The sequence below is a fragment of the Ctenopharyngodon idella genome, chromosome 15 (assembly GCF_019924925.1).
Source record: "Ctenopharyngodon idella isolate HZGC_01 chromosome 15, HZGC01, whole genome shotgun sequence".
Classification (NCBI taxonomy): Eukaryota; Metazoa; Chordata; class Actinopteri; order Cypriniformes; family Xenocyprididae; genus Ctenopharyngodon; species Ctenopharyngodon idella.
The window spans coordinates 10,786,368-10,803,209 of record NC_067234.1 but is presented as its reverse complement, the minus strand read 5'-3'; the positions used below and the strand labels follow the sequence as shown (position 1 = coordinate 10,803,209).

At 36.2% G+C, this 16,842-nt stretch overlaps 1 protein-coding gene across 2 annotated transcripts in view; it reads right to left on the bottom strand.

The window, feature by feature from the left end:
* Window positions 1-8,133: 8,133 nt before the first annotated feature.
* Window positions 8,134-16,842, bottom strand: part of LOC127496156 (interferon-induced GTP-binding protein Mx-like) — a 34,868-nt gene continuing 26,159 nt past the window's right edge. Inside the window, exons 9-14 of one of the 2 annotated variants that reach the window (XM_051863834.1) lie at window positions 16,597-16,719; window positions 16,370-16,502; window positions 16,108-16,266; window positions 15,887-15,963; window positions 15,536-15,796; window positions 8,134-9,419 (exon numbers count right to left, since the gene is read on the bottom strand). In XM_051863834.1, coding sequence (XP_051719794.1) covers window positions 9,195-9,419; window positions 15,536-15,796; window positions 15,887-15,963; window positions 16,108-16,266; window positions 16,370-16,502; window positions 16,597-16,719 — 978 coding nt within the window. In that variant the 3' untranslated portion in view covers window positions 8,134-9,194. Of the gene's footprint in view, window positions 9,420-15,535; window positions 15,797-15,886; window positions 15,964-16,107; window positions 16,267-16,369; window positions 16,503-16,596; window positions 16,720-16,842 lie in introns of those variants that run through there. The other variant, XM_051863835.1, reaches the window with a different exon arrangement.

The following is a 16,842-nucleotide window of genomic DNA, read 5'->3' as shown; positions in this document are numbered from 1 at the left end:
ATTCCATTCAAAAATTGAAACTTATATATTATATTCATTCATTACACGCAGACTGATATATTTCAAATGTTTATTTCTTTTAATTTTGATGATTATAACTGACAACTAAGGAAAATCCCAAATTCAGTATCTCAGAAAATTAGAATATTACTTAAGACCAATACAAAGAAAGGATTATTAGAAATCTTGGCCAACTGAAAAGTATGAACATGAAAAGTATGAGCATGTACAGCACTCAATACTTAGTTGGGGCTCCTTTTGCCTGAATTACTGCAGCAATGCGGCGTCGCATGGAGTTGATCAGTCTGTGGCACTGCTCAGGTGTTATAAGAGCCCAGGTTGCTCTGATAGTGGCCTTCAGCTCTTCTGCATTGTTGGGGCTGGCGTATCGCATCTTTCTCTTCACAATACCCCATAGATTTTCTATGGGGTTAAGGTCAGGCGAGTTTGCTGGCCAATTAAGAACAGGGAAACCATGGTCCTTAAACCAGGTACTGGTAGCTTTGGCACTGTGTGCAGGTGCCAAGTCCTGTTGGAAAATGAAATCTGCATCTCCATAAAGTTGGTCAGCAGCAGGAAGCATGAAGTGCTCTAAAACTTCCTGGTATACGGTTGCGTTGACCTTGGACCTCAGAAAACACAGTGGACCAACACCAGCAGATGACATGGCACCCCAAACCATCACTGACTGTGGAAACTTTACACTGGACTTCAAGCGACGTGGATTGTGTGCCTCTCCTCTCTTCCTCCAGACTCTGGGACCCTGATTTCCAAAGGAAATGCAAAATTTACTTTCATCAGAGAACATAACTTTGGACCACTCAGCAGCAGTCCAGTCCTTTTTGTCTTTAGCCCAGGCGAGATGCTTCTGACGCTGTCTGTTGTTCAAGAGTGGCTTGACACAAGGAATGCGACAGCTGAAACCCATGTCTTGCATAAGTCTGTGCGTAGTGGTTCTTGAAGCACTGACTCCAACTGCAGTCCACTCTTTGTGAATCTCCCCCACATTTCAAAATCCTCTCCAGGGTGCAGTTATCCCTATAGCTTGTACACTTTTTTCTACCACATCTTTTCCTTCCCTTCGCCTCTCTATTAATGTGCTTAGACACAGAGCTCTGTGAACAGCCAGCCTCTTTTGCAATGACCTTTTGTGTCTTGCCCTCCTTGTGCAAGGTGTCAATGGTCGTCTTTTGGGCAACTGTCAAGTCAGCAGTCTTCCCCATGATTGTGTAGCCTACAGAACTAGACTGAGAGACCATTTAAAGGCCTTTGCAGGTGTTTTGAGTTAATTAGCTGATTAGAGTGTGGCACCAGGTGTCTTCAATATTGAACCTTTTCACAATATTCTAATTTTCTGAGATACTGAATTTGGGATTTTCCTTAGTTGTCAGTAAAATTTTATAATCATCAAAATTAAAAGAAATAAACATTTGAAATACATCAGTCTGTGTGTAATGAATGAATATAATATACAAGTTTCACTTTTGAATGGAATTAGTGAAATAAATCAACTTTTTGATGATATTCTAATTATATGACCAGCACCTGTATATGTGTATTATTTGTGTATATAGCAGTATAGCCTCTGTATCCGTAGTTTCATATATTAAATACATTATATTCATGCTCGATTGTTTCTGCTGCTCATTCAGAAAACCAAGTCACTTCTACGTTGATTCTGCAACATTGCTTTACGCTTTAATGCTATAATAGGAAGTTATTCTCATGGCCAGAGAATAACATTTCTTTTATAATAGTCTATGAAAAACCCATAGTTTGCTGGACAAACTAGGATAGTTTTTCTAGACAACTATTAAACTAGAACTAATCATATATGTAATTGATTATAATCCGTTGTAATTAATTCACAATATATGTGTATAATTCCCTCTTTGGTCGATCTATATTATAGTTAATCATAACGCGTTATGATTTATTATATATATTTCACCCATGATTTGAGCTAATTGATTAAATACCTGTAATTCGCTACACAGTTATCTGCAAGAGATTTAAGGTGACTTGATGTTTCTAGTTTTAATGAATTTGGTTATTTCTTTTTTTTAGTGGGTTCAAATTCACAGGACAATTTTTTACAGTGTATATATATATATATATATATATATATATATGTATATATATATATATGTATGTATGTATGTGTGTGTGTGTGTGTGTGTGTGTGACCTACAGGTTTTCTTTTCTTACTGGTTTTGTGCCCAAGATTTAATTAGATTGTTTTAAAATATATGAATACATTTCTCTCTGGTTTTGTTTGGCAGATGTAATACCTTTTATGGTTATTAGAAGAGTAGAAGTTAAAATCACAAAATTAAAATTAAAATAAATATGCACAGACTACATTTTAATTACTAAGATGAATCTAAACTCAGTAGACTAATTGGCCTACAGTATATTAGCCTTGATTTACCCCATTACAATAGTCCATTTATAGTTACTGCTATCATAAAAATACACTTACTTGTAGGTTTAAAATTGTACATAAGGCACATTTAATGTCCAACATCAAATATTTTAGCAAAATGTTTTAGTCAGAATTATTGCGCTTCTATTGCGTCCCGTCTGTTTAGCAGCGCTCTTTCACTGTGAAGTTTAGCAGCAAAATGGAAATATTTGCATGACTTTCTAACATTTACAGATGGAGAATAAACTTGTGAAATGTAAGTTATGCACTGAGGAAAACATAAAAAAAAAAAACACCATGTCTCAAACGCATAAAATAGCACAAAATGTATGATGTTTCCTATGGTGGACCGATTTGATCCATGATCGACCTCTAGGGCTGCTTAAGAAAAGCGTGCACGCGCAATTATCTTGACTAGGTAAACCTGGATCAAATTAGCGGGACTGCGTGAACTTCAGTTACCTTTTATGTGTTACCGCTTTAGCCCCAACTTATTTGTTAGGTTAATTTAAGTCAGGTATTGGAGTTTAATCCTTGTTTTTCTTAGCGTCTTTTATGAGTTCACGTGCAAGTGATCGCGCCGTTGTTGTGTAATATATTCTGTTCCTGTGAAAAATTGTTCCAATAGGCGGAGCATACATGCATATTCATGAAATGGATGGACTGCTGCAATGGATGACATCACTATGAATGTGTTAACAGACCCAATATAAAATAATAGTTTGTTTGTCATGGATGCCAAGGCCCTTAATTTATTTAAGCTTTTGTTGTTGTTGATTTGTTATGTCTTGCATGTTCATCTTCAGAGAACACACACTCTGATAAAGCATATAGTGTGAAATGCATTATTGCTTTGGTTTATCCAATGAATAAAATGATTGATTTAAAAAAAAAAATATATATATATATATATATAATATATGTGTGTGTGTATATATGTATATATATATATATATATATATATATATATATATATGTGTCTGTTTAAGGAACTGGTACTGTTTTCTGGTTTCTCTTGATTTGCATTTTAACACATAGGAAAATACCTGTAAAGAAAATCACTCAGCAGCTGCTCAGAACAATGTATTCAACTTTTGTAGTTCTTGTATTTGTGTAAATACTTTGTTAAATGTTTCTTACTTTTACAGCACTACATAGAATTAATGTCTTTATCAATTATAAAAAAAATCAAATCATTTATATAAACTAATGCTCAAAGTAGCCTAAGTGTATGACCTAAGTGGTTGAAAACTGACAAGAGTGAACACAAAACAACGTCAGAGAACATTTTAAAATCTTTATTAAAACTGAATTTTATTTCAGTAATTTTTGTGAAAGTCACGATGCTGCAAAATAATAATTATATTTACAACTTAAAAAGATGCAACAAACAACAACGAGGAAAAACAGAAAGATGTGTTCGATTAGTTTTTTGTATCCTTAACGTTAAGCTACACAGCAAAAACGATTACATAAAACCATGATTAAAAAGCTTTCTAATAAAAGCACATGCAAAGCCGATCATTTTAGCCTATTATGTAAAGATTATGAACAGTTGAACATGTAAATTTGGCGCGTGTCCATTCGGCTGTATTACCTTATTGAAATAATCTATCAAACATGTTGTGATCCGAAGATAAAACAACAACTTCCATTCCATTCATTTGTTAGTATTTCAATAAAGCTGTGCCCACAGTGGAGCGAATATTCATGAATATGCACGTTTAGGAACTGAATATTACACAACACCGGCGCCTCCATGTCATGATTATATTGTCTGCTATATCTGCTTCTTATTTATTAAATCCAGGCAATTTGTTGATGAAACTTTGAATAAAATTAAGATACAATTTTTACAACACGAAATTCACTTTAAAGAAAGGATTTCTACAAAATAAAACTTAATGAAGTGGTCAAAATCATGTCTGACCCACTCCATGTCTCCCGATATATTGCACATCTTATGATGTATTACTGATGCTGTTCACTTTTCATAATAAAACAGATGAAATTAAAAAATAACATTATAATAGGCCTATTTAAACATAAATACGAAACTAAACTTTTCTTTAATGGCTACCAACACGTATAGTACAGTACAGAGAAATTTCATGTCGTGAGCAAGTAGCGGATCATGAGTCACGAGTCGGATCAAGCATAATTTATTTTTTATACTTATTTGTTGGCCAGTTGTGATCTGTGCAATAAATATTAAAGTTCTATTGTGTTTTATTGTTCCACTATAGTAATATTAATATATACAATAATATATTGAATTTGATAGGTGTCTCTCACATTGTCCCACAGCAACATTAAAATAGTGTGGATTAGTGTACAATATTTTATAGTAATAATTTATTTTATTTAGTGTCCATTTCACTGATATAACATATTTAATATTGGGGGCATCCAAGTTATTTGACATACTATATGAAATGTCATTTCATATATAAAACAATACTACTATATGAAAATTTAGATTAGTACTTTAGATTAGACAATGTGCAGTTTGTAAAGCAGTATAGCTTTACTGTCCTCTGAAAATAACTCAATATACAGCCATTATTGTCTAAATAACTGGCAACAAAAGTGAGTACAAGTACACCCTAAGATGTCAAAACTGTGTCCAAAGCATCAATATTTTGTGTGAGCACCATTGTTATCTAGCACTGCCTTAATCCTCCTGGGCATAGAATTCAGCAGAGCTGCACATGTTGTTGCTGGGATCCTCTTCCACTCCTCCATAATGACATCACGGAGCTGCTGGATGTTAGACACATGGCGCTTCTCCACCTTCCGCTTGAGGATGCCCCACAGGTGCTCAATAGGGTTCAGGTCTGGAGACATACTTGGCCACTCCATCACCTTCATCTTCAGCTTCCTCAGCAAGGCAGTTGTCATCTTGGCGGTGTGTTTGGGGTCATTATCATGCCGTTCAGCCCAGTTTCTGAAGGGAGGGCATCATGTTCTGCTTCAGAATGTCACAGTACATGTTGGAATCCATGTTTCCCTCAATGAAGCGCAGCTCCCCAGTACCAGCAGCAATCATGCAGCCCCAGACCATGATGCTACCACCACCATGCTTGACTGTAGGCAAGACACAATTTTCTCGGTACTCCTCACCAGGGCTTCGCCACACATGCTGGACACCATCTGAGCCAAACAAGTTTATCTTAGTCTCATCAGACCACAGGACATGTTTCCAGTAATTCATGCTCTTGGACAGGTTGTCTTCAGCAAACTATTTGCGGACTTTCTTATGAGCCAGCTTAAGAAGAGGCTTCTTTCTGGGATGACAGCCATGCAAACTGACTTGTTGCAGTGTGCGGCTGTTACGTGTTAAGATTGTTGTCCCCTCCCCTTTTGTTATTTGTTATTGGTTTCTTCCTGTTTTTCCACTCTCTGCTGTCTCTCTGTTTTAGGTGCTGTGATTGGTCAAGTAATCTGTCCATCATGATGAGTCATCTCATAGAACATCCGATCATTAACGGGTTCAGGATAAAAGACGCTGTGGAGAACGGAAGGGGAGGGAGCTTGGAGTGTTCATTGGCTGTGCCATTTGTTTAATGCTGCTGATTAGTGGTGGTTCGCTTGCTTGCTTGTTTGATTGTTTGTGGAGTTTAATACAGAGAACGTCTTATCTGAACTAAAAACTTCCTCAGCCCGGAGTTAAAGAAAAGGAAAGTATGTCACGTGACTTACATCTTACAAACACGCAGGAGTGACTCTGTTTAGACACACTAGGGAAGGAGCGGGCGCAACCTTGTGTAAGTTTTGTTCTGATAGATAGTGAAGCTTTAGTTATGGCGTGAACGCCGAAGATTCCTTTATTTTCTGGTTTTGTTTTCAGTTAGTTTAAAGGGCGGGAATTAGTTAGTGAATGTTTTGGTTTTGTTTTTTTGTTTGTTTAGCGCCGCTCATTTTCTTTTTCTCTGTGGCTTGCTTTAATTTATTATAATTTCTTTTCTTTGTATATAGCTGTAAATAGGGATTTTTGGTTGGTGTTTTCATTTGTGTGAACTTATATTCTTTTTGTAAATAAAGCGAACCACTTTTTGTCATGTTGATTGTCCGTGTGTCACTCACCCACAGTACTCCCCAGAGACCAAGATTATAGGTTGTGTTTAAATTGTATTATGTCCGTCTTCCTCATACCTCTATGCCACCAGGGGACGTAACAGCGGCGTATGGTCTGAGCACTGACAAGCTGACCTTCAGCTTCTGCAACCTCTAAAGCAATGCTGGAAGCACTCATGCGTCTGTTTTTTGAAGCCAGCTTCTGCACCTGACGCACAGCACAAGGTCTCAACTTCTTTGATTCAACTTCTTTTGGTTTCATGGTGTTACCAATCTTCTTATCGCCTAGGCCATCTTTGTGGAGAGCAACAATTCTAATTCTCAAATCCTCAGAGAGTTCTTTGCCATGAGGTGCCATGTTGAACATCCAGTGATCAGTATGAGAGAACTGTACTCAAAGCACCAAATTTGAACTGCTCTAATTCAAGATCCACACATTTGTATGGTTACTACCTCAGTTACAATTTGTGAGAAGTAACTAGTAACTATAACTAAATACTTTTTTAAAGTAACGTGCCTAACACTGCTCAAAGGTGATTTCTGCTCTCAAGTGAGACCCCCATTTTTATCCCTAGGGGTTACATATGTAACCAAGATGTCTCCAGGTGAAATAACCGAGGCAGTTAAACACTAATAACTTTTACTCCTTTTCACACAATTTAAAATTATGGAGCAGATTTTTAGTTAATAAAGATTTACTTTTGCATAGTTCCTTGCACAATACTATGTTATGACTTTAAAACTTATTTACCAAAGTGCATGATCTATTAATCGAGTGGTCAGCTGTCAAATCGATCCAATCACTACCATTCTCCTATTAGACACGGGACATATATACGTGGCATTACTGCTCGGATAAGTATTCTCAAACTGCTCGCAACCCTCCCTCCCTCCCCATTATAAGCATGAGCATATTACTGTGCACCTTCTGGTTGTCATCTTCTTTTGTTTTAGATCACTAAGGCTTTCAAGTCCCAGCTGGCATGGACCTCACTGCTAAGAGACACTCATCCTCATAACCAAGCTACAGTATAGACGTCCCACTGCCATATCTACACGATTACCACTGTTCGCTTTTAAAGACATTACTAAGTGTCTTAATTGTCTATGTATTTCCAAGTTGATGGTTCCGGGGGGGTTTATGTTAAAGCTCTTGTATGTTCAATTAATTTTGGAGCAAGAACCCCCATAAGGAACCATACCGCCAAAGATAAATTGTGTTTCAATAAACTCAACTTGCCAAAGTGGTCCTGTCTGAAATACATTTTGATGTTTGTGTTGCATTACCAGCTCTATGTGTATGACTTTTCTAATGCAGTAAACTGAATTATCCAACCCAGGCTCATTGGAAAAAAACATGCTGTGGTGGTGACATTTCTGGAAAACGATATTATGTTACTTCTTGCACGTTTTGCGTTGTCCATAGAGTGGCACTAAAAGAATATTTAGTTTTATCTAAAAAAAGGTTTATTGATAAGAATTTAGCAACTTTTTATTATGTTGGTGGTTGTATGTATCACAGCAGTTCGGAACTGAAAAAGTGTGATGAGTGGTGCTAAAAGCTCAGTCACATTTGTGTTGCATTAGCCCCGTACATGACGTGGGCGGAGTAAAATACCAGAACAAATTAATAAACTGTGAGAACAAATTTTTAATTCATGGCCACAATATATTTCATTATTTCCCCTGCAAGCAACACAAAACCTAACCAATAGTGTTAACAAAATCATACGTGAAATAAAAACATTTGCTGAAGAAACTGCAGAAACTGTGAAGAAACAAGTGCAGTGCTGTACCAGGTGAGCTACATAGCAAGTTTTTACTTCTAAAAACCATAAATTTTACAGTATTTTACAGTAAAATTAATATAATATGATGTTAAACCATTTACAATATTTCACCATCAATTACCTTAGAGTTTTATACTAGTATTATAGAATAAAGGCTAATCATTAAAAACTTCCTTTAGCCTCCTGAGGTTAGTGGGGGAGTATCTTCGTATAGCCTACACACGTCCATAAAGCACGCACGGAGAAACAAAACTTAATTTATTAATCACAATCTCCGGTTTACTTTCCAAACAGAATTACAAAATAAAATTTCAAAGAAAGAAAAATACCAGTGTAAGCGAGCATGCAAACATAATTTCTTTATACATTTAAATCATAATATTTTGAAATAGAAAATAAAATCAATTAAACAATCTTATTGGCTAATTATTTGGCTAGTGCACAATAATCTAAATATGGCTTTTACACATTGGTATGGCGTTCATAATAATCAATGACAGTAATCTGAATCAAAAGTATAGATGCACAATATTGTTACAGTTTATAATGATCAAAACTGAATTTGTAAATGTAATTATTTACTGATTTTGTGAAATTTAATCATGTATTTATCTATCTATCCCTGTTGCTAAATCACTATTGCAGGGGTGTCCAATCCTGTTCCTTCCTGCAAAGTTCAGCTCTAACCCTGATCAAACACACCTGAACCACCTACTTAACATCTTCAGGAGCACTTAATAACTACAGACAGGCCTGTTGGAGCAGGGTTGGAACTGTAAGGTAGAACTTTAACAGCTTTGGGCACCCCTGCCCTGCTGCATTAGAAATCTGTCTGACAATTTGCTGTTGATCATGTTCTGAAGCTAAATTTATGCATATCCATAATGTTTCTTAAAGCTGTCTCAGAGTCTTTGGCTGATCAGGTCTTGAGCTTGTAAGAGGCGTTCCAGACGCTGCTTTAGATCAGCTCTTTTGCATCCTCTCTCTGAGTCTTCACTCAGCAGTTTGACCACATCTGCCCCATTCCTCAGTTCCAGCATTTGATTCCGCAATGTCTTAGCTGCATCCTTCAGCATGAAGAGGAGTATCAACATAGGCACATAGTCTGTAAGGCGTTGATAGACGATCTATGAGACAAGACATTAATTATAACATTCACCTGGAGTATAAAGGTACTTGAGCCACCTTTTGGAGTTTCTCAGATTTCTACAGTGGTGAAATGCTTTGGAAAACCTCTAGGTATCTTTTCAAAAAGAACATTATGTGAGGAACTTTCAAAAATGTGAGTAGGAACTTAGTAAATTCATCCAACATTTTCTTTCAACCTATTTCAACATTTTTGTTCCAAAGACAGACATATGAGTTAAGCACAATGTTAGTTTGAGTAAGTGAGGACAAAACTTTAAATTTGTTGAGGTGAACTGTTCCTTTAGGTGTTTAAAAACATACAAGGGAACAAGAGGCTGTGGTGTGCACTATAGGATAGCTTTGGGTGCATGCTGTGTCTGAAGCATGTGTGAATGCCAATTCATTGGCAAAGGGGACAGGACGTAATGTGCTGCGTCATCAAGACCATAAAATGATGCCTGCATCAGAGAACTCACTGTTTCAAAGATTTGGTGAAAAAAACGAGGCAAAAATCTGGATATTGTGAGAGCTTGAACATGCACATGACTGATGGTGTGAAAACGAAGTAATTTCATGATAACCATTAGGTCCAGTTTGGAGAGAACAGCAGCTCCAGACATGCTCCAGTATCTCAGTGATGGTGGGAAAGGGGTGTAGTTCACGCACCACAACCTCATCGACTCTGTGCATGTCTACACAAATGCTGATGTCTCAACCCTTTTGCATTTATAGGGCTTGCATTGTATTTTCAGGGCTAGCATTTTGGGGGCTGTAATTCAACAGTTGTATATTTAAGCTGTGAATATTTCAAATGAAAACATTTAACACACAATTTCATTATTAAAAATTCAATAATCCTTAAAGACTTAATTTCCAAAATATTCAGTCTATTTAAAAATACCACCTATAATATTCAACAGACAGTTTTTGGCCCATTTTATTTTGCTTTACAAATTCAGTAATTCAAATTCAGCAGAATATTCAACATTGCACATCCAGGAACTGGAGGACTAGCAGTAGAGTACCAATGCATAATATCCATCTGCTGTTAGTAGCCTAACCAGCAGATGGTGCAAACAATTGTTGACAAAGACCAAAACAAAAGGTAGAGATAGTCATTCATTCACAAAAACTGTTTTGTATAAATGGAGCAAGCAGTAAGTGTATGTTATTACCAGGGCCAGTGTATAAGTGGAAGAGCCGATTAAGCGATGCAAACTGTATTTACTTTTAATTCAAAGTCTTTGTGACTACTCTTTTTCCCCATCTACATGTAAGCAGCTTTCTTTACCACAAAGGATATATAATGTCACTTGAACCTGATGTGTAGAACATTACATCTGAGAAATAACTTGCTCTCCGTTGCTTTATTTCCTTAACTTTATATCAAGGCTTGTGCATTGCTGTGCTACAGTACTGGGGTTGCCCTCATTCGTTCTCCAGGATTTCCTCTGTTGTGGTACATTCTAAAATACTTAACGTGGCTTAATGGACTAATTATGAAAAGACAAAACTTGGTCAGTATACACCTTATTGGTGATGCATACTATACACTAGCCAGAATATGAAGATGCAAAGATTCATGCTAGGTGTTCCCCATAAAGATACACCTTAAGTAAGGAATAATCGACACCTTGGTAATGCACCTCGGGTGTGCATTATTTTCTAAGAATTCAATGGCCCGGAATCAATTATTCCGCTTATACTATGGTTACCACACCTCAAGACACTGTTTCGATGGTGTATTTTAAGACATTTGTCAGGTTTTTGTCCTTAAAACACTCTTGTGTGTGGGACTAATTTCTTATGCATCTCATTGCAATCCTCCGTTGCTAATTCCAAAACATAATTTCAGAGCTAGTAACAAAGGCTTGAGCCTTGATAGCATAATAATACCGTTGATACAGTGTTATCGCACAGAGAGAGAGAGAGAGAGAAAATAAGCAGCATATGTGAATTAGCCTACCTGTGCCTCTCTTATGGCAGCACTGTCTCTACTAATAGCAAAAAGAAACTAAGTTTATCTACCTCAAGAATCGCAGTTATTACCTCGCTGGTGAGTCATTTTACTGATTAATTCATCAGAGCAGCGCTGACAAAACGTTTCTGTGTGAGTGTGTGTTAGTACTAATGTTATACAGTGCGTGTGTACGTTTGAAAGAGAGAGAGAGAGAGAGAGAGAGAGCATGTGAGAGAGTATGGCCTTTCAGGACACAATAAAACTTATTTTGTGGCAAAAACCATGACACTAATTTGTCGTTTTCATTCTATTGTTTACTATATTTTTTTGCTTGGTCGGTGTCGTTGTGGGTTTTGTTTCTTTTGCCGTTATAGGCTGTAAGTACCTTTTGAAATAACTGAAATCATTTGGCGAAGTGATATGGACCTGCTAGAACTACTTTAGCCATGCGTTTCCCTGAAAATAATAGCACACTTTAGAACGTTGATCAACCATATTCGAGCATTCAACAGCCCCATAGTATAACATGGCTTAATGCCTCAAGACAAAGGTATTAAAAGATTAGTTTACTTTACATCATTTTGGGACACGTTGAAAAATTATCCTAGAAGAATTTACCTCAGAAGAAGAGCGCGACTGTGGTTTCGGATTCATTTTGAGAAGCGACTTGATCCGAGGTCTTGACTCAAGGGTCTTGTGAAAAAATGTTAAGTATGTGTTTTATTTTTATTTCAGTGGCTTAAAATTTAGTTTTTTTTTTTTCAACAACCACGCATAAATGTTATTTTCTCAAAATTACGAACATGTATGTACGTTACTCACATATTATGGTTGCAGAGTTTGTGCTGAAAACAGAATAATTAGGCTTTACCTATTAAAGGGTTAGTTCACCCAAAAATGAAAATTATCCCATGATTTACTCACCCTCAAGCCATCCTAGGTGTATATGACTTTCTTCTCTCAGATGAACACAATCGGAGATATATTTAAAAATATCTTCAGTCCTCCAATGTTTATAATGGTTTTGAATGACTGACCAAATTTTGAAGACAAAAACTGCATACATCCATTAAAAAAAAAAAAAAAAAATATTGAATCCATATGACTCTAGGGGGTTAATAAAGGCCTTCTGAAGCGAATCGATGTTTGTGTAAGACAAATATCCTTATTTAAAACTTTATAAAGTAAATAACAAGCTTCCGGCGTGACAGCCATACGCAGACGACGTATGTCCAAAAAGCGTCAACTTCTGTGGCATAGTACACAATGACGTGACATTCTACACTGTGCCATGACGTACTACACTACTCAGCATGTCACTGTGTACTACATCATGGAAGTTAACGCTTTTTTCATCGAATGCATATGGCTCACTATCCCTTTAATATGATTATAAGCAACTGAAAAAACTTCAAATGTCAGGGCATATCAAAACTTCCCCAGGGCCCCAAAAAACCCTCAAACCCCAGAGGGTTAATAAAAAAAAAAAAAAAAAACTGGATATGGATTTCTACACAATCTTGACTCCTCATGTTTTTGTGGGGAGATTGCACCCAGTCGCCGGTCAGGAAGCACTCATCCTACTGTGAGCTACTTCCTGCCTCTGGCCAATCCAAGTTTAATTTGACCATGCACGGGATACAACCTCAAGCACCTCGTCATATGCAGGAAAGCGAGAGTTGCTTCTCTGATTTACCAGCTCCAACACTATGTCCTCATTTAGATTGGAATAAATCACAGAGAGACCTTCCAAAGACAACATTTGGACATCAGAGTTGGGAGAGAGAGCTCGAGAAAGAGCTCAAACTCTACTTCTGCTAACTCCACCTGTGAACTCCATGATCAGAGCTGCTGCAATGCCTCGGCAAACGCAGGATGCGAGCCACAGGGCACAGAGAAGAAAGCCATGTGGGAGAGGAGCTTCTTAATTGTAAATTATTCACAATGAGGCCAGTCAGCCCCCTCGAGAGCTGACTGAGCATGCTTCACTCCCAAATAACACATAAATTATGAGTGTCATCCCTCGTTAAACAGTGAGGGCACTGCAAAACTGAAACTTTTGCCATGAAAATGTTCAACATGATTTCATGAGAATGTGTGTATTTTTACGTAAAGTGTGGTTCTACCACACATACTTTTACTTACGTTTTCATACACACAAAAACGTACAACCTTGACTTATTTATAGCACTAAAACTTAAAAACACTTACGTATTAACAGCAATAAAACGTAAATCATGTAACGTAAAGTGTGAATGTAGCCTATATGAATTCCCATGTATTAATATTAAAATCGTGGCATTAATGTTTTAAATCTGTTGTATTCAATTGTCATATCAATACATGTTTTTAGTCGAATTTATTGAATGCAGTTTACTCATCTACTTAATATGAAAATAACATTTCTGTTCGTGACTTGTGCTGCAAACTCATTTCGGAGGATTACAAAATGTTAAAGAAGACTACAATTTGAAACCTTATGAATAAAATTTCTGTAATTGTTTAACCATTTTGTAATATTTAGTTTGTTTGCTGTGCGACACAGAAGGCGTCTTCTCCTGCAGTGGCTGACAATACAACCATAAGATATACCAAAGCACAACATAAATTCACAAATCACATCCATTTTATTTGTTTGCTGTACTCCATATCTCTAGAATCCATATGTTTATAAGGAACAGATCCGAATTCAGCCCTTTATCCATCAATCTTCATCTTCATTCTCAGCAGCAGCGACCGTCACAGTCAAAGCCTGCACTTGTTATGATTCAAATTTGAAAGTAGCGCCACCCTTGAGAAGCGTTACGACATGGTTTACGGCAGTGATATCTCTCCTTCACGGAGAGAAGCCGGATTCATCATATTTTCATGTATTAGTAAATTAAATAAGTTAAATTCTGCTCTGTACCCTATAAAAAACTATTACCGCCAGAGAGGACTGCAACTGCAACTCATCATCATTTGAACTACTTTTGGTACCATTTTCAACATTTTCACAATAACTAAATTATTGTGATTATGCTTGTCTGTCTGTTATTCTTTTATTTATAACAGTACGGAGTTTTAGGAAATGGTTATGGGTAGGTTTAGGGGTAGGTGTAGGATAGAAATATAATTTTAATGTTATATTTTTACTAAAATTGTAATTTTCCTATACATTTCTGTCCATTATGTTTTATTCTTTTAACATTCTGTATAAAATGGGTATGTTTAGGTTCGGGATGGGGTTTAGGGATCTTACATTTATCTACAAATAGATAAAATGGAAATTATACATATATTTTTATGACATGAAAGATTCGTAAATATTTTACGTTTTTTCGCTGTAAAAATGTATTTTTACATTTTAGTGCCATAATTACGGCAATATTGTATGTTTTAGCACCTTTCTAAACCTACAAAAATGTACATTTTGTGTCTTTGAAAGTTACGTATTAATACCTACGTATTAACAAAGAGACCTGGCTGAAATGTTACAAAACAGAAATAAGCACAAATGTCAAGGCATGTAAAAACAGCTCCAGGGGCCAGAAAACACCTCAGACCCCAGAGGGTTATTGGACAAAACATTATTACAGTGTATAAATTAGGGTTGCAACAATACAGTTAGTCCACGGTTCAATACGTACCTCGGTTTTTTAACCACGTTTTTCGGTTCTGATGGCTTGGCACATCAGTGTTTTTTGTTATTCTATACTTAGGCGACAGGAACAGTAAGAGGTTAAGGAGATCAAAAATACTATTTTTATTGCAATACTTTTTATTTTACTTTTGTTAATTTTGGAGTGAACTATCCCTTTAAGGACATGCAGCAGCATGTTCACTATTAGGTTGCTATCACTTTAAGACCTGCACGCATCCAGACACTCATACAGACATGCATCCGATTGTAAATAACTGCAGTGTCCAGTGAGCAATACTTATATTTATATTTAACAGTAGTCTTTTTTGTTTTTTTATCTGAACTTAGCACATACCGAACCGTACTGAAACCGTGACCCTAAAATTGTGATAAAACTGTGAATAATTTGAACCGTTACACCCTTCTCATAGCCCATGGTATTTAAATAAATAAATAAATGAAAAAAAAAAAAAAAAAAAAAAAAACCCTAATAAGCACGTTTTAAATAAATACATTTATGGTGCATTACCCACCTCATAATAGAGAACCAGTTTGTCTGGTACTAGATTTCTTGTATCCAACAGTGCACAGCCTTTCGAATTAAAAACCGTGTCATCATCGTAGTGGGTCTTGTCACTTGTTTCTATTCCACTCTTCTGAGGGATGTCAGAGTTATTGAGTTTCTGTTGAAAAACCTTGTCCTGGGTGAAGAACAGTTGCTCCATTTTAATGAACTCCTTAATTCTTTTCTCAGCTTCGGCCTCTTGTTTTGACTGAATTTCATTAATCATGTTCTGAGGAGTATAACATAATCAAAGTAATAATAATAATAATTATAATAATTATAATAATAATGAGTGAATAGGATTAGTGTTTCTACTTACAGAGATATTGTATCTCATTGTAGGATATTGTTCAAAAGACAAAGAACATACTTCCCTGAACTTATTCTGAACAATCTCTGAAAATGACATTTTAAACGTGACAAGAAGGAAGCTGTAGATTGTTTTGAATTGGACAGAATAAAAGTACTTTATACTATTATAGTCCTAAATATCATCTCATTTCCATATTTGTCAATAAATTTAGAAAATGCACTCTGTACCTCGTACTTGCTTCAGCATTTCCAAAGCTGGCTCTTCAAGGGTTGACACATGCTCTTTGATGAAACATTCATATTCACAGAACTCACTGAGCGTAAGCAATTCTCTGCCCCGATGTTTCTCATTATACTTGTCTATCATTTCGATCACACTTGCTTTGACTACATTTGTAATGATGATAAGAAAAGGTGAAGTTAAGGGATCATCAAGGGTATTGTCCTACTAAAAGAACAACTAGTTTAAGGTGTTAACATCTTGACTCACATGATTCCTCAGTGCTTCTCAGCCTGCTGTCCCATTTTTTAAATTCATCACCTAGAAGTGCGTAAATATTTTTGTCTCTTGAATGTCCATTTCTACTCAGTTCATATATTTGATCGCTGAACTCCATTATAATCTATATAAGAAGAAAATCAGTATTTATGGACAGAAGAAATAACATTATTTATGGACAGAAAAGATTTATTGTGCTTTATTCTTAGAGCTCTTACATCATTGAGATAATTTCCCATCCTCTCTTCTTCCAGAGGTGGACCCTGCTCATAGTTTTTAAGCTCCCTTTGCAAATCGAGTCGCTTATTCTGAATCTGAACAGTCAAAGTTGGAAGCGATTTCTGTGCCCATAAGAAAATATAGTTTAGATTAGTTTGTTTTTACAATCACTAGGACACATTGCTCAATACTAAGGTCATTTTTTTTCAAATCTGTTCACACAGTTCTCCTAACAAAGTTTTAAC